Source organism: Panthera leo, chromosome E1, assembly GCF_018350215.1.
Source record: "Panthera leo isolate Ple1 chromosome E1, P.leo_Ple1_pat1.1, whole genome shotgun sequence".
NCBI classification, from domain to species: Eukaryota; Metazoa; Chordata; class Mammalia; order Carnivora; family Felidae; genus Panthera; species Panthera leo.
This window is the reverse complement of record NC_056692.1, coordinates 17,916,411-17,934,253: the sequence shown is the minus strand read 5'-3', so window position 1 is coordinate 17,934,253 and position 17,843 is coordinate 17,916,411. Positions and strand designations below refer to the sequence as shown.

The 17,843-nt window shown below is 43.4% G+C and overlaps 2 protein-coding genes and 1 long non-coding RNA gene across 6 annotated transcripts in view; 2 read left to right on the top strand and 1 right to left on the bottom strand.

The window, feature by feature from the left end:
- Nucleotides 1-81: 81 nt before the first annotated feature.
- LOC122206914 lies at nucleotides 82-8,534 on the top strand. The gene is made up of 3 exons (XR_006196624.1): nucleotides 82-385; nucleotides 1,520-1,677; nucleotides 8,365-8,534. It is a non-coding gene; the product is annotated as an uncharacterized LOC122206914 (long non-coding RNA).
- On the bottom strand, nucleotides 3,285-12,171 carry SDF2 (stromal cell derived factor 2). Of its 2 annotated transcripts, XM_042916564.1 has the most exons (4): nucleotides 11,842-11,933; nucleotides 11,415-11,575; nucleotides 8,529-8,725; nucleotides 3,285-3,966 (listed from the first exon to the last, which is right to left on the bottom strand). In XM_042916564.1, exons 2-4 carry the CDS (start codon nucleotides 11,521-11,523, stop codon nucleotides 3,679-3,681), a joined length of 594 nt encoding a protein of 197 aa, XP_042772498.1. In that variant the 5' UTR covers nucleotides 11,524-11,575; nucleotides 11,842-11,933; the 3' UTR covers nucleotides 3,285-3,678. The 2 variants fall into 2 exon arrangements, with proteins under 2 accessions (XP_042772498.1, XP_042772497.1); XM_042916563.1 differs by lacking the exon at nucleotides 11,415-11,575 and having other exon boundaries at nucleotides 11,842-12,171.
- Nucleotides 12,172-12,275: 104 nt separating this feature from the next.
- SUPT6H (SPT6 homolog, histone chaperone and transcription elongation factor) overlaps nucleotides 12,276-17,843 on the top strand; it is a 32,548-nt gene continuing 26,980 nt past the window's right edge. The window contains exon 1 of one of the 3 annotated variants that reach the window (XM_042916556.1): nucleotides 12,276-12,458. The gene's annotated coding sequence lies outside the window, so the exon portion shown is untranslated. Of the gene's footprint in view, nucleotides 12,504-17,843 lie in introns of all 3 variants that reach the window. The other 2 variants (XM_042916554.1, XM_042916555.1) reach the window with 2 other exon arrangements.

The following is a 17,843-nucleotide window of genomic DNA, read 5'->3' as shown; positions in this document are numbered from 1 at the left end:
CAACACTGGACAAGGAAGCGTTGGAGCGCGTGCACCCCGCCCCCCACAGCCCGCCAGCCAGCCCGCTGTCTCCCTGCCCCACTTCTCCCGGCGACAGCGATCCGGCAGGGCCGACCGGCTGCCTGCGCGAAGTACGGGCGTGGCTCCGGAGAAGGGTGGGCGGACCTCGCGCCGACTGACACAGAGGCCCCGCCCGTGGACCCACCCTTCCGCGCCCGGAAATGCGGGCTTGCAGGAGACCGGAGTCTGAGACCGGAGTCTGAGCCCGTACCCTGGCTGGCAGCAGACTTCGCTGTCTCATTTCGGCCCGGGAGTTCCACTTTAAAGCACTTTCCGGAGGCATAGAGTCGGCTTGGCCACTGAAGGCCCGGGCTGAGGGCGCTGCGTAAGTTATACCCCTGGGTCCTACGAAGTAGCTGTCATATTTTACTCAAGAACCTTATCTTAAAATCCTTAAGGAGGAAACCAAGAACTAAAAGACATCAGTTATGGGGTGCCTGGGTGGCTCAGTTGGTTAAGCATCCAACTTCAGCTCAGGTCATGATCTCACCCTCGATGGGTTCGAGCCCTACGCTGGGATCTGTGATGACAGCTGGGAGCCTGGAGCCTGCTTCCTATTCTGTGTCTCCCTCTCTCTCTGCCCCTCCCCCACTCACACTCTGTCTCTCAAAAGTGAATATTAAAAAAATTTTTTTAATAAAAGACATCAGTTAAAATTCCCACCTCATTCTATCCAAAAAGGAATGAGTTTTTCATTCATTTTATTATTTGAATACTGTTCTAGTCACTTACTACATATTGACCTGTGTGAGCTTCATTGGACAAGTTTTCGGTGTCTCTCTGTACAGCACGATCTGGGCACTGGGCTGGGGGAATATGACAGAAATAGAGAATATTGTTCTTGCCCCTGAGGAACAAATACTTTATCTGGGAAGCAAACATAATTGCGAGAAATAATTCAGGACCAACTTTATTTTGCCTGTTTCCTTCTCTGTGAAGTGAGGAAATTGGACAACATTCCCTTCCAACTCTAATACAGTGATGCTAATACAATAAGTACAAACTAAAGAAATTCTGAGGACTTCAAAATAAGTACTTCATATCCCTTTGCTCTCTCATCCTAATCTCCATAAATACCCTTCAAGATTTTACTTGGACACTTTTCCACTATTTCAGATAAAGCACCATTTCCAACTTTCAGATAGAATCGCCCATAGTTTTTACCCCTCCAACTGGTTTCTTAGTCCTCTTGCCTGTCATATCTCTGCAAAGACTCCACCATTTGTTTCAAATCCATACTTCTCTCTCCAGCTCTACCGCTCCGCCATCTTCCTTGTAATCTGCTTCCCAGCAGGGTAGATTCTGTTAACCCTAAGGGAAGGCCCAACGACTCAGTGAAAACACTGTTCAAGCCATGTAGAGGTACCTTGCAACAAACCTCCCTACTCGCATTCATCTTGTCCAATCTGTTCCCTTTATTCAGCTGATTCCTAGCATTTCCTTTCTTTTTTCTTCCCAGACTGTCACCATGGAGAGATCTCAAATGATCAATGCAACTGAAGTGGGAAAATGGGGGAGAAGATGGAGATAAGAGCCCAACTAGTTCATGGTCTTAACTTACTGAAACAAGTCCTTGTAAAAAACACCAAGCCTTTTAATGTCATGGGCACATACCAGGTATCCCCAAATGTTTAACGTTGAGTCCCCAAAGCAAAGGAGGAAAAAAAAATCGGTATTTCTTTCTTTTTAAAACATGGGACTCAAGGGGCGCCTGGGTGGCTCAGTAGGTTAAGCAGCCGACTTCACCTCAGGTCATGATCTCACGGTCCGTGAGTTCGAGCCCCGCGTCGGGCTCTGTGCTGACAGCTCAGAGCCTGGAACCTGTTTCAGATTCTGTGTCTCCCTCTCTCTGACCCTCCCCTGTTCATGCTCTGTCTCTCTCTGTCTCAAAAATAAACGTTAAAAAAACAAACAAACATGGGACTCAAACTCACCACCACGAGAACAAGTCACACCCTCCCTCCATGGACTGAGCCAGCCAGTTACCCCCCAAAAAATGTTTCTAAAAATAAAAAGACCTGCTAGTCACTGAAATTCCAGCAGATGGCAGACACTTCTGTTCACCACAACCATGCTTGAAAGACCTAGGAGCAAACTTTCTAGAATTGACCCAGAAACAAAAAGGAAGAAATGAGGTAAGCAGAGAACGAAAGTTTTCTACCCCCCGTTCAGAGAAAGATATCCCTACATTTGTCCAAAACGAAGCAGTTATCATCCAAGAGCGAAACACAAGTGTAATGCAGTAAAAAAAAAAAAAAAAAAAAAGAGAGAGAGAGAGAGAGACACAGCTGGATTCCTATCCTTAAATTATTAGCTTTAAGAATTCACACAGTTGGGGCGCCTGGGTGGCTCAGTCGGTTAAGCGGCTGACTTCGGCTCAGGTCATGATCTCACGGTCCGTGAGTTCGGGCCCCACGTCGGGCTCTGTGCTGACAGCTCGGAGCCTGGAGCCTGCTTCAGATTCTGTGTCTCCCTCTCTCTCTGCCCCTCCCCTGTTCATGCTCTGTCTCTCTCTGTCTCAAAAATAAATAAACGTTAAAAAAATAAAATAAAATAAGAATTCACACAGTTGGGGTGCCTGGGTGGCTCAGTCGGTTAAGGGTCCAACTCTTGATTTCGGCTCAGGTCATGATCTCACGGCTCCTGAGTTCAAGCCCTGCATCAGGCTCTGCACTGACAGCACAGAGCCTGCTTGTTATTTCCACCCCCCCCCCCCCCCGCCCCCGCTCTCTGCCCCTACCCTGCTTGCACTCTCTCTCTCTCAAAATAAATAAACTTAAAAAAAAAAAAATTCACACAGTTACTAAACCTTTATGTTCTGCATTGGTAAAACTGTTAAGATCTACCCTACAATACCTCTGTGAAAATTAAATGAGGTAAGAACTATAGTACGGTATCTAGTTTTAGCAGTGAATAAATATTGGTTCCTTCTTACTACACTTAACCCTTTCTCTCAACTGCAGTAACAAATTCAGAGTAAAACATTTTATTGGCTATTTATTAAGCTGTATTCCTTGAGGGTCTTTAGCCATAATTAGTCAAAAATCTAGTAAAACTGAGGTGCTCGGAAAGTGGAAACAGAGAAAAAGTTTGGATGCAAATAAGGCTCTTAAAAGGGCCCACACCAAAGGTTTCCAGCATCTCAAGAGTAGTAGCGGTGACTCTTGTAAGACTCAAGGATCAATCAGATTATGAAATAGCACACCTAATAAATGACAACATGATGACTAATAATGAAATTCTTTATCATTCTGGAGAAAGTAGGAGAAAAGTCACACATCAATAATCCATGATGCCAAGCTTCTGAGGAGTAAAAATTTCCCAACTAAGAGAGGTATCTCCCTCAGTTTCTGTTTTATCAATACGAACAAAAAGTATGTGCTCCTTCACCAGCAAGTCCTGTACTCAAAAAGAACTGACCCAAAGTCTGGGAGAACAACCAATTCAAGTGTGAAGGGCTGAAGCTTCCAGCCACAGCCACTGTATTCTGTCATGCATCTTCATCTCAGTGGTGACAAGGCCACTGCCCGGGGAGCCTGTGGCAGGGATCCCAAGGTGGAGCAGCAGCAGCAAATGTCATGAACACTGTGCAGTGGCACTGGCTCACAGCTTCCAGACTCATAGCTCTGCGTGATGAGCTTCTGTCTTTAACAACTCAGTGGGCTTCATGAAGATGCCTTCCATGGTTTTCCAGTAGTTGTTCTGGCTAGGCTGGGCCATGCCATGTACCTCTTTTTGCCCACTAATGGGTCGACCGTATTGTTCTCCGGTGACAGACAGCAGAACTTCAGTGGAAGAATGCTTGAACCGCACCTCACCATCCCTCACCCAGTAGGGCCCATTACAGAGCACTGTCCAGTCATCCAGATAATCGCCTTCACCCTCCTCACCAAAAGCGCTCACTTCCTGAAAGACACAAAGGGTTGCAATATTAGCATGACTGACACATAGGCTCGGAAAGGAGACAGAGAGGGAATGGGAAGAAAACTAAAGCTACCCAAGGTGAAAAATAAGAGGCTTTCCAGGGTTATTTAAAAATAAAAAGACGTGGGGCGCCTGGGTGGCTCAGTCGGTTGAGCGTCCGACTTCAGCTCAGGTCATGATCTCGCGGTGTGTGAGTTCGAGCCCCACGTCGGGCTCTGTGCTGACAGCTCGGAGCCTGGAGCCTGCTTCGGATTCTGTGTCTCCCTCTCTCTCTGCCCCTCCCCTGCTCATGCTCTGTCTCTCTCTGTCTCAAAAATAAATAAAAACATTAAAATACATAAATAAATAAAAAGACACAAAGGACATGAAATCAGTTGCCCTAGGATTATGTTCCAAACACTTACTTTACAAGAAATCCAATGCTTGCCTTATGTTTTCTATTACAGTCTTACTCTTGTTCTTTGACTTGAAGTATTCCTGCCCCATTCCCTTAACTACATTTTAAGTGACCCGGTGAGCAACACAAGTTACAAAGGGGGATGGGCTCTGGAGACTGGCAGACCTTGAACCCCAGCTCCATTCCTTCCTGTGTAACTCCTCTGAGCCTTCATTTTCTCATCTAAAAAATGATGACAGTATCACATTATAGAATAATTGTAAGAACTAAATGAAATAATAGAATAAGTGATAGCAGTCTCTCTTCCACTTCTCTCCTAATCCCATTCCCCTTAAAGCCAAATATTCAGAATTTCTACTGCAATAGAAAAGTTACAGGGGCATCTGGGCAGCTCAGTTGGTTAAGCATGTCCTTTTTTTAATTGTTTAAAAAAAATGTTAATGTTTATGTCTGAGAGCAAGAGAGAACACAAGCAGGGGAGGAGCAGAGACACAGAGACAAAGACACAGACTCCAAACCAGGGTCCAGGCTCTGAGCTGTCAGCATAGAGCCTAATGCAGGGCTCGAACTCACGAACTACAAGATCATGACCTGAACCGAAGTCAGACGCTCAAGTGACTGAGCCACCCAGGTGCCCCTAATTTTTTTAATGTTTAGTCATTTTTTGAGAAAGAGAGAAAGAGAAAGCGTGAGTGTGGGAGAGGGAGAGAAAGAGGGAGACAAAGAATCTGAAGCAGGCTACAGGCTCTGAGCTATCAGCACAGAACCCGATGCGGGGCTCGAACTCACGAACCACAAGATCATGACCTGCATGAGGCTATGTGCTGACAGCTAGCTCAGGGCCTGGAGCCTGCTTTGGATTCTTTGCCTCTTTCTCTCTCTGTCCCTCCCCCTTTCGCGCTCTCTCTCTCAAAATAATATTTCTTTAAAAATAAATAAAAATAAAAGATTAAATAAATAAATAAATAAATAAAACAGTCATTTGGAAACAGAGTCTGTAAGACTAAAGGCAAAAGGAACTATACATAATTAACAATTCTACTATACTTGCATATGGAACTGAACAAGTAATAACTAACAGTGGTGGGAGCCAGATTATCTGTTAGCGTGGAAATTTACAAATAAGTAAAGAGAAGAGGCTAGAATGACTTAAGTGGTAATGGATTATATGCAGTTGGAGATATCAGTAGGAACTCATGTTTAACATAATACAGATACAGGTCCTTACCCATATAAACATTTAGTAATACGTGTATACGTATACACGTTTCTTTGCTCTGTCAGGTGAGAAGGCCTAAAAGATCCAACACACCCCAGTAGCAACAAACTCATGTAAGAGCTAAGATCATGGTTTCTAATAGCATCCTCCGATAAAAGGAAACAGACCTTCTTGGAGGAATAGCTGATTCTAAGGACTGGGGCAAGAAATATACAAGATGAAAAAACTAAAAAGAAATATACAAGATGAGCCTAGAATATCTTTGAGTGCCAGAAAGGACAGTTTAAAACACACACACACACACACATACACAAAAATGGGAGTATGTCAAATGGACGGAGGAGACAAATGAAAGAGCTCCCAATGGCAAAAGTTGGAACAATTTGAGCAAAAAATAAAGGCAGTGTTAGGGGATCATAACTCAATGTATAAAATATTCATGAGCCCATACTGATATAAATAAATGATTGAATAAATAAGTAAAAAGAGACAAATCTCCCATGCAGAAGAATTCCAAATAAATTTTGTAGCTACTCTATCCTATGGGAAAGGGAGTATAACTCCCATTCCTTAAGTGTGGGTTGTGCACAGTGACCTCCTTCCAAAAACACAATATGAAAAGGAGGAAGAAAAGAATAGCTTTACTAGAGAAACCTGACAAACACTATTTCAGCAAGGTAATCAATTACCAACATAATCATGCAGCTCAGTATGTACCCTTGACTCTGTTATGAAAATGCCACTTTACTGTGGCCTTCCTCCCAAAAACCTTTGTAAATCTGATCTATTGTGACAAAAATATCAGACAGAGCTCACTAGAGGAGCACCCTATAATACACTTGACCAGCATCCCTCAAAACTACCAAGGTCATCAAAAACAAGAATTTGAGAAAGTATCACACCTAAGAGTAGCATGAGACAGGACAACTAAATGGCATGTGGTAGCCTGAATGGGGTCCTGGAACAGAAAAAGTACGGTAGGTAAAATCTAAGGAAATCAAAATAAACCTCGGACTCTGGTTGATAACAAGGGGCACCTGAGTGGCTCAGCAAATTGGGCATCCCACCTGTGATTTCAGCTCAGGTCATGATCTCGCGTTTCATGGGTTCAACCCCCCTAGCTGGGCTCTGTGCTGAGGGTGTGGAGCCTACTTGGGATTCTCTTCCTGCCCCTCCTCCCTGCTGGCATTAGCACTTTCTCTAAATAAATGAATTAAAAAAAAAAAAAATCAGTGTATCCATACTACTTTATAGACTGCATGAAATTTACCTAATGTAAGATGCTAGTATGGAAAACTATGTGCAGAGTGGGGGTAGGACGGAAGTAGGCATTAAGGGGTCCATATCTCCTAAAAGCTCAAGGCTTGAAAAAGTAGCATGATACTAGGGCACCTGGTTGGCTCACTAAGTAGTGCATGCAACTCTTGATATTGGGGGTCATGAATTCAAGCCTCAGACTGGGCACAGAGCTTACTTAAAAAATAAAAATAAGAAAGTGGCACAAAACCTAATTCATTTTCTTAATATGGTTACTTGGCATCATTTAAAATAATGATTTTTATTCAAAGTTTGGAAAACATTGTTTTGTTGTTTTTTTTTTTTTTGTTTTGTTTTTTTTAACATTTATTCATTCTTGAAACAGAGACAGACACAGAGCGAGCTAGGGAGGGTCAGAGAGAGAGGGAGACAGAGAATCCAGAAGCAGGCTCCAGCACAGAGCCCGACGTGGGACTCAAACTCACAAGCTGTGAGATCATGACCTGAGCTGAAGCCAGACACTTAACCAACTGAGCCACCCAGGCTCCCCTTTTGTTTGTTTTTTTTAAGTATAGTGGAAACACAATGTTACATCAGTTTCAGATGTATATTCAACAAGTCTATATATATCGTTATGCTCACCCCAAGTGCGTAACTACATCTGTCACCATACAATGCTATTACAATACCACTGACTATATTCCCTATCCTATAGCTTTCATCCATGTCAAAGGGACTTATTCATTCTGTGACTGGAAGCTTGCTATCTCCCACACTCCTTCACCCATGCTGCCCATCTCCCCACTCCCTTCCTCTCCAACAACCATCAGTTTGTTCTCCACATTTATAGGTCTGACTCTGCTTTTTGTTTGTTTTCTTAGATCCCACATATAAGTGAAATCGTATGCTATTTGTCTTTCTCTGACTTATTTCACTTAGCATAATACCCTCTAGGTCCATCCATGTTGTCACAGATGGCAAGATCTCATCCTTTTGTATGGCTGAGTCTATTGTGTATATATGTCTATGCCAAATCTTTCTTACCCACTCATCTACTGATGTACACTTGGGTTGCCTCCATATCTGGACTATTGCAAATAATGCTGCAATAAATATAGTGGTACATCTATCTTTTCAAATTATTGTTTTCCTTTTCTTTAGATAAATAGTAGTGGAAATACTGGATCATACGATATTTCTATTTTTAACTTTTTGAGGAAACTCCATACTATTTTCCACAGTGGCTGCACCAGTTGGCATTCCCACCAACGGTGCACAAGGGTTCCCTTTTCTCTGCTTCCTTGCCAACGCTTGTTTTTATTTGATCATAGCCATTCTGACAAAGGATATCTCGTTGTGGTTTTTGATTCACATTTCCTTGATGATGAGTGATGTTCAGCATCTTTTCATGTGTCAACACTGGGCTTCTTTATTGCAGGATTTATCAAGGTGACTTATGATATGCTAACATATACCTATTCTTTCCTCATTTCTTGATTTCATCTAGATGCACAATCTCTACTTTGACCAGAAACAATGTCCTTCAACACTTTTGAGACAAAGCCAATTCTCCAGATCTGTACAAAAATAACAGCTACACCTAAAAAAGAAAGAGCTAAGAACCCAGATATCAGACCACTCAATGGAGTAATGCACAGGATGCCACCACACCTGGTTCCCAGAAAGAGGTGAGGTGAAGTGGTGACTATGGAGATTTCGGCCAGTGTTGACATGTGTCAGCCGGATGGGTTGGCCACATCTGATGGGGGTTCCCCTCTCACACACTGTAGCGGTCTTCCCCCGTATCCTCCAGTAACTATTGCTGTCATCCACAGAGGTTACACCTGTCACTGACTGCTGCCCACTACCTGCAGTCAAAAAAAAAAAAAAAAAAAAAAAAAAAGGAAGGAAAAGGGTGAGCTCAACCAGTCACTCTCTTTCCTAAGGCCAATAATGCACCCTGTGCATAAAATAGGTTTGGAGGAGTAGAGAGGAAACCCTGAGCTTGATAATATTTTTTTGTCTACAGCATTAAAAAATATGTGAAAAATACTAAACATGTTTACATAGTATTGTCTGATAAATTATAATTAACAGTGTACTGTGTCAGAAAACTCTAAGCATTTGCATCAAAGGGCACTAAATAAATGCACTTACGTTCATTTTTTTGAAGCATGAGTATTGTTTACCTATATATAATATCCTGGATAGCACCTAGGATTTGTCAGGTGTCTAATCATACAATTGAAACGTATTTACTATTATTCAACGGTTTATTACTGTCACATCGCGTTACAATGTATTACTTTTGTCACATTTCACAATTAAAAGGAGATTAGCTTTTGTTGTCAACTTTAATCCAAGCGGTTGTTACAGCTCCTTAATTCCTGTAAGTGATCTATGTTATAAAAGTATTCTTGAGTCCTCTGAATTTGGTTGATGCTGCCTCAAGAGGTACAATTCTATGGGTTAAAAATACATAGCTACAAGGTTATAAAGAAAAAGTAAAACATACAATAAAAGTTGCCAGGTAGCTAACGTGTACTGAGCACTTTCTTAACATCAAATACCAATCCAAACCTTTTGCCTGAATATTCTTATTTCATACATGCATATATTCTCTTAGGTAGGTCTTATCATTACGATCATCCCCATTTTACACTGCATTGTCAGAAAGGTACACCCAAGGTCACACAGGGCCGGGGTTGAACCTAGATGGCCCAACTCTAGAACTCACACTCTTAACCACTCTACCACATGGCCTCCCATGAAGCTTCATTTCCTGTCAAGTTTCTGTAAAGTTTTATCAGAGACCACTTTCTCTTATAAACTCCAGGAATATTCTCTTCCCTAGGCTTTCATCTATTACTCAGTTCTTTAAGGTACTCAAGACACTTTCCTAGCTACTCTCACCTTTCCTCCTAGCTTTGCCTTCAGTACCCTAGCGATACTCGCCTTTTACCACTTAACACATTATGCCTTATACCACAGTTATCTGGGTGAATGTAGCCAAACTACCAGTTTCTCGCTATTGCCTCTTCCACTCACAATGGACTTTGTTACATCTAGAAAGAAAGAAAGAAAGAAAGAAAGAAAGAAAGAAAGAAAGAAAGAAAGAAAGAGAGAGAGAAAGAAAGAGAGAGAGAAAGAAAGAGAGAGAGAAAGAAAGAAAATAAATCAAGTCTCCCTCCTGACTTCTGGTTATTGCCTTACAGCCTTACAGCTCTCTTTGTCCTGGATCACTGCCAGGCTTCACTAAATCATGGTCTACACTTGGTGTCTTCCACTTTTTTATATTCCATTCAACTCTCCACTTCCTCTCCTATCCTTCAGAGATCAGATGGGATTGAGTGTGTTCAGAGTAGTATGGCCAGTAGAGTTTTCTCCCACCCTTAAATCTTGGATTACCCAGAGTCTACCTTTGTCCTTTTTTTTTTTAAATTTTTGTAATGTTTATTTATTTTTGAGAGAAAGAGACAGAGTGTGAGCAGGGGAGGGGCAGAGAGAGAAGGAGCCACAGAATTTGAGAATTCGAGCTGTCAGCACAGAGCCTGATTCGGGGCTCAAACCCACGAACCGAGAGATCATGACCTGAGCTGAAGTCGGACGCTTAACCAGCTGAGCCACCCAGGTGCCCCTATCCTTATCTATTCTTAAATACTCGTTGGAGGTCAGGACAAAAGTATTGATACATGCTTCAACAGGTTCTTCAAGGGATTCAAATTGACACCAGATTGAGAAGAACCACGGTTCATCCTGAGCAATCTCACTTTCCAGATATTTTCAACTCCCCGCCCTGTGGTACAATGATGTTGTACTTAACTCTCTACCTCAGGCTCAGCACACATCTTTCTTTTGAGATCCAGACTGAATCTGGTTCTAAAATCTGGCTGCCCATTAGAAGCACCTGAAAAACTTTCAAATCTACACATTGCTATTGTCAGGCCTCTCTCCCACATTCTGATTTAGTAGATCCAAACTAGGAAACTACATCAAATTAAAAAGTAACAAGCTGGCACATAGTAGGTGTTCACTGAATGGCTGCTAGGATTATAAAACATCCCAACAGTGACAACTCAATTCCTTTCCTAGTTTAACTGGTCAGACGAGTTTTGAGAATCCTGAGCCATGGACCAGCCCCCATCTTCTCTTAGCTAATATCATCAGTCATCCAAGACAGAAATCTAGCAATCATCTTAGATGCTTCTCACATCTCACTAGCCGAACTTTTTTTGGTCAGTTTTTGTTTTCCTGTAACTTGCTAACTGGCTCACTATATCTCCTGTATCTAGAATAATATTAGGGACATAATAAAATTTTATTGAATGAACCCACCAACTAAGCATTTTAATGTCCTACGTTAAAAAGCCCTCTAAATGATTTCCTCCCCAATTCCAATGAGTGCTTTAAATTCTCTACAAGGGTAAATTTGAGTAAAAACAGGACAAAGGAAAAGGATTGAAGAGCGAGTATAAAATACAAAATAGCTAGAACAGAGGAAATATAGTTAAAAAGTGAGGTCTTGGAGTTCAAGACTTCAGAGATAACAGCACTTACTGTAATTTTCTACATGTCTGTCTCTCCCGCACTGAGTAGTGCCAGCCTGGAGTAGCTGAAAGCAGGCTTTGAAACTGGACAGATTTGGTTCGAACCCCGTCTCTGTCATTCACTAGCTGCAAGTCTCTGAGCATGTGATTTATTTGAGTTTGTTTCCTCATCTGTAAAATGAGGGTAACAATCGTCTCTACCTCGTAAGAATGTCATAAATCCAAAAAAGCATCTGTGCAATGTGCCCGGTACGTAACTCACCAGACAGAAGCTAGTATAATTATTACGCCCAATTCTCCGATTCTCCGCCTCTAAACCTCAGGAACCCCAGGATCCCCTAACCTTCCCAGACCACACCCCTCAGATATTCTCTTGGCCCCGCCCCCTCCGGAGCCTACCAGGCCTTCCCAGCCCACCCGAACCCGGGTGGCAGTACCTGACCCATATCGCACGTCGTGTGAGTGCAGTCGCACGTTGTGGCGCGTATTGAGTAGCTTCACTACAGAGCCGCATGTAACAACAGCCAGATTGGACGCTCCCACAGCACTCCACAAACCGCCCAACATCAGTAGCGGCACCACCGCCATCCTAGCTATAGCGCAGAAACCCTAATCTTCGAAGAAAAATTAGGCCCCTCCCCGGAAGCGGAAGCTGCAGGCGGAACCACAGAGAGGAGGAAACGGAGACGCCCTAGTCTAGTCTTTATGGTTCCTTTGGCTAGAGCGGCCTGAGGAAGAAGCCAGGCCTGACGTTTTAGATCCCCAAGCTCTGTTCCCAAGCCTCTGCGACACTTTCTTCCTGAGCCACTTCTGCCAGTTTTCGCGCCCTCCCAAACGAAGCCTCGAGAGCCGGGTGAGAGGAGAGAGCAAGAAATGGCCCGCCCACTCCCGGTGACAGGGAGCCGGAAGTGACGTAGCACGTTGACGCAGCAGCGGCGGCGGTGGCGGCGGAGGGGCCGTGCGGTGGGTCCGTACTATCTTTTCCCAGTCTCGGTTCGACGACTCCATTTTCGTCGGTGGGGGCTTAGCGCACCGGAGTAGCGGCGGGCTTCAGGCAGGTAAAGTTCGGACTGGAAAGCGTGTTCCTCGAATGGGGCAGGTGAGAGGAACTAGGCTCCTAGGGCCTGGTCCCGTAAGGGAAGAGGTATTGGGGAGCCGTATGCGGGAAGAAGGGGGGGCCCCCGGCCTTCACTGCTCTATGAAGGAAAAGGAGGAGGAAACCGGAGTAGTTGCCTAGAGTCTCAGCGCTTTTCCCAACCCTGTGCTACCCGGAACCGGTGAATTGGTCGCCTTGTTGTATCAACAGGCTTCCCGGGATTCCGTCCTTCTCTCGCAGCTTGTGAAAATTGGGCCACGCCAAAAGATTGGGAATGGAAGGGACTTAAGGCTTCTGAGTCAGGATCAGGTGATCGAATTTATTGTTCTGGGGATGTTAAACCTACGGAGCTTTCAGCAGCTCGACCATCAAGTTAGAGGGTGATGCCAAATGGTATTTTTTTCCGATTGTTGAAAATAAAATTAGAACTTTTTATATAGATGCCTGCATTCATCAACCGCCTACCCCAAACATCAGAATGAGCTATTAAGTGAAAACTTCATTTTCTTCCATTTTCTGCCTTTCTCCCCAGGCAGTACCTTGAACCAGCAGGAGCAGTTCTTTTTCTAGGTTGTTTGAAGAAGTGATACTTATTTTTATTTAAGAGGAGGCCTAAACTCTCTGAAAATGCGTCCGTGGAAATTCACTGTAATATCAGAAGTAGCAAGGGAGTATTAAGTTACACCGCTGCTATTAATGAACATGGAGAATGTAAACAGTCTTGAATTTGATTAATTTATTCGGGGGAAAAAAGCCTACCTGCACTATGTATCTGGATGTTACTGGTTTTAAAGTCTTCAGTGTATTTATTGCAAAAGTATGATTACTCCCTTATCAGCCGAATTTAGAGCCTTTTCCATCACTAGTGTTCCTTCTGCCAATACAAATATGTTCTTCTTTTAATCTTGTATGGCTACTGGATTAGATTAGCATAGTATTGTTACTCTAAGAGGTTTAAACCTCATTAAGAGATTAATCACATCTGGAAGTGGTGCAGTCTAGAGAGGCTCGGGCATGTTTCACAGTTCTTTCTCAATAGATCTTCACAAGAAAAGAAGCCTACCCAGTATAGTGGAAATAAATGGGCTTTGGAGGCACGTAAATTTGCCCTTGATCCTGTGTTCTTGGTCTCAATAAATGGTGCCATGGTCAGAATCCTGTGTAAAATCCTTGGATTTTTCCTATTACTCCTGGATCAAATTAGTCACCCAATCCTACCAAACCTGCTCCCATCACATACACATTCTGCTCTGGTATCCCGCTTATCCCCCTCCAACTACTAGTTTTTTATTTCCCTTCATAGCCAGATTTCTCCTTGTATCAGCTTTCTTGAATTTTATTCATTCTTCAGGCTATACTAGTTTGGCTTCTCTTCTGACCATTTGGTTGAAATTTCTGTCAAGGTTACCAGTGTTTTCTGTATTGCTGGATCTCATGGATACTTTGTTCTCGTCGTCTTCCTCAATCCCTGGAATATGCAACACAGTTTACTCCTGGATTGTCTCCATTTCTCTGGTTGCTCCTTCTCAGTCTCCTTTCCTAGCCACTTTTGCTTTCTGCCTACTGTCTAAATGTTGAATTTCCTTCAGAGTTTAATCCTGGATTCTCTGCATGCGTCCTTTAGATGATCCAGTCTCATATCTTTAATAACCATCTGAAAGCTGGCAACTCTCAAGTTCAAACCCCTAGCCCAGCCTTCTCTGTGTTCAAGAATCGTACACAGAATTCCTGTTTAATAGCTCCATTTGGATGTCTCTTAGACGTCCCTAATCTAACATAACAAAAAGAATGTTGTAGTTTTCCCATCATTCCAAACCTTGTCTTCCCTCTCTCTAAGTGTTAACTCTCATCCACAGGGTTACCAAAGCCAGACCTCTGAGAGTTATCTTGTTGTTGTTGTTGTTGTTGTTGTTGTTGTTGTTGTTGTTGTTTTTCCTTACCACTCTCCTCCCCCAAGTCTTTTAGTAAGGCCTGTCACTTCTACTTCCAAAGTATATTTCCAATCTATCTTAGGTTCTCCATTTCTACTTCTGCCACCCTCTTCCAAGCCACTATCGTCTTTTGCATGGGCTCCAACAATAGTATCCTCAATTTTCCCTGGTTCCACTCGGATACCCCTGCTGTCCATTTTCCACATAGCAGGTCAAGTCTGTTTAAAACACTCCAGTGGTTTTCCTTGGCCTTCATAGCCCCACTTGTGCAGCCCCTCAACCCCCTTCCGTTCTGCTGCCTTCACCATTCTCTGGTCACACTGGCCTTAGGACATGCCAAGTTCTTGCCCACCTTTTCTACCAGGAACCTCTTCCCCTGGCTCTTCATACCACATCCTACCCATTCTTGACATCTCAGCCTAACGTCACCCTCTCAGAGGTGAGAGTATTTCCTTCCTAGTACTTACAAAGAGGCTTATTTTGTTTGCAGTTTGTCTCTCACACCAGAATACAGATATCCTAGGGGCAAGGACTTTGTTTTGCACATGCCTGACATGTAGTAGGCACCCATCAAATGAATCTTTGTTGCGTTAGTAAGTAAATTAAGTCAATTCTGTTTAAAACCCTACAGGGACTTCCCGGCACCTTTTAGAGTCCAAAATCTTTAACTTATCCTGTCAAGGCCCTTATGACTATACTCCCAATTCATTATGAACCCTTCTCCATCTCTCCAGTCAAGCTGGCCTTCACTGTCCCTGCCACAGCACATTCTGGGCCTTGTGCTGGAAGTGCCCTTCTCCATCATCACCACTTACACCAAAGAAGCCAGCTCCTCCCCTTGCTAACTCCTCCACACTCTTAAGGTGTTTATTCAAAGTCATTTCCTCTAGGGGCACCTGGGTGGTTCAGTCAGTTAAGTGTCTGACTTCAGCTCAGGTCATGATCTCACGGTTCATGAGTTCAAGCCCCGCGACGGGCTCTGTGCTGACAGCTCAGAGCCTGGAGCCTGCTTTGGATTCTGTGTCTCCCTCTCTCTGCCCTTCTCCCGCTCACCCTTTGTCTCTGTGTCTCAAAAATGAATAAACTTAAGGAAGAAAAGTCATTTCCTCAAGACCCAAGTTGGAGTCTACTCTCACAGGTTCCCATGGTACCTTGGTCACTAATTCTTTCAATTACTCCTGTACTTGTAGCTCAGGGGTCACCAAACTAAAGCCCCTTGGCCAAATCAGGCCACTCCTGTTCACTTATACGTTATCAGTATCTGATTTTGTACTGCAGTGTCAGATCTGGCCCTCTGTGGTTTGATAGCCCCTGTGCTAGGACAGGAACTATATGTTCCCCAGTGTGTGTGGCACAAGGCTCAGTAACTTACTCCCTGTGTTGCAGGGATTCTGACTCGGTTACATGTTTCAGTTGTTTCTGCTCCTCTTTTGCCCTTTCCTTATTCCCCAAGGAAATGTGGAAAGAAAAGAGATAACTGATATTTTAAATTACTTAATATTGGTAGTCATTGTTAACCATAATTTTTTTTAAGTTTATTTTGCAGGGTGGGGGGAGAGAACAAGTGGGGGAGGGGCAGAGAGAGACAGAGAGAGACAGAGAGAGAGAGAGAGAGAATCCCAAACAAGCTCCGCACCATCACCACAGAGCCTGACACAGGGCTTGAACCCAGGAACCATGACATGATATCGCGACCTGGGCCGAGATCTAGCTTAACCGACTGAGCCACCCAGGCACCCCAACGATAATGCTTTTTATACTATGTATTTGAAAAGATCATAAGGCTGTTATTTTCTGTAAATGTGGTGTGCACGTTAAAATGATTTTAGGTAGAGCTAACCTTTTCTGTATTTTTTAAAGTAATCTCTGCACCCGACATGGGGCTTGAAATCATGATCCTGAGATCAAGAGTTGCATGCTCTGCTGACTGAGCCAGCCAGGCACCCCTAACCTTTTATTTTAACATCTTGATTTGATGCGATTAGGGTTTTTTTAATAGTTCTAAGTTAAAAAGAACTTGTCATAAGTGAACTCTGTATACTTCATTGATTAAACTTTTAGGTTTTTGAATTTCAAATTGGGTAGTCCTAGGCTTTTGCTCATAACATACAGACTGCCTTATAGTTTAAACTCCACATCAGACTTGTGGGGCTATTCCCCAGACCATTAGGCCCTTTCAGACCTAAGCCTTTATTCATGTTGCCTTTTTCCAGATTATCTTCTTAACTCCTCTCAACTCAGGCATCACCTTTTCTGAGGCATTCTCTGACCTCTCTCTTCATATTGTTCTCATAGTTCTGGTATATAACTGTAATACAATGTTCACTATGCTTTATCATAACTTTATTTACAAGGTTTTTGAGAAAGAGTGTGAGTTCTACCAAGGTAAAAGGCATATTTTACTCATTTTCATATATCCAAGTCCCAGCACAGAGCTTAATCCTTAAAAAAAAGTAAATGTTAATTGAGCTGCCAGTGGAGGGAATTAACAGACATCTTCGCTCTGGTCTGGTCTCCTTTTAATTGCCTCCAACATCATCTTGTTCAAAAGGAGGGACTGCCAAGGGCCTCCCTGTGGCAATCTGATCCTAGCTCCATTCCTCATCCTGAGAGTGTCATGGTAACCACCAGCCTCTCCCTTTGAGCCACATCTTGTAGTGCAGCTGTGCTTCTGCCTGGAGAAACTTCCTTTTACTACCCCTGGCCCTTCCAGACCTATTTCAGTATCAGATTTAACTTATGGTCTGAATATGGGGAAAATTCAAGAGCACAAGTACTAAATAAAAAATCTGAACTACACTGGGCCCACCTCAGATATCATATTAATAATAATCCTATGCTAGCAAATAGTATTTTGGGGACATCTGGGTGGCTCAGTGGGTTAAGTGTCCACCTCTTGGTTTTGGCTTGGTCACGATCTCACAGTTTGTGGGATCGATCCTTGCATCAGGCTCTGCCCTGACAGTGTGGAGGCTGCTCAGGATTCTTTTTCCATCCTTTTTTCTCTCTGCCCCTCCTGCACTCATGTGTGTGTGCACACTTCCTCTCTCTCAAAATAAGTATATAAACTTTAAAAAAATACATAATGTTTTTGTTCTGGAATAGTTGCTGCTTGCCAGCCTCAGCCTGCAGTGCTGTTGCAGCACCTTCTGCCCATCTAGCTCCCACAAGCTGCAGCAAGTCAGGATTGCTTCTGGCACACATCTTTTAGCTGGAAGTCTTGGCAGTGAGCTAGATTGGAAGCATTCCCCAGCTATGGCACAGCATGTACTCTATTGCTAACCTAGGGATTGGAAGGAAAGCTGTGTGTAGCACAGAGCACCAGCTGCCCCCCGGGACAGAAGAAAGCTGTTGTTTTCATCAGGTAGGCTGTCTGTTTCTCTCTGTTAAGTAGGCTGGAGGGCATCTGGTC

Coding starts and splice junctions, on each gene's coding strand:
- SDF2 (XM_042916563.1), bottom strand. CDS start 11,992: ATGGCGGTGGTGCCGCTACTGATGTTGGGCGGTTTGTGGAGTGCTGTG. Junction 8,726..11,841: donor CGACGTGCGATATGGGTCAG/GTACTGCCACCC, acceptor TTTTGACTGCAG/GTAGTGGGCAGCAGTCAGTG. Junction 3,967..8,528: donor CACCTCTTTCTGGGAACCAG/GTGTGGTGGCAT, acceptor TGTGTCTTTCAG/GAAGTGAGCGCTTTTGGTGA.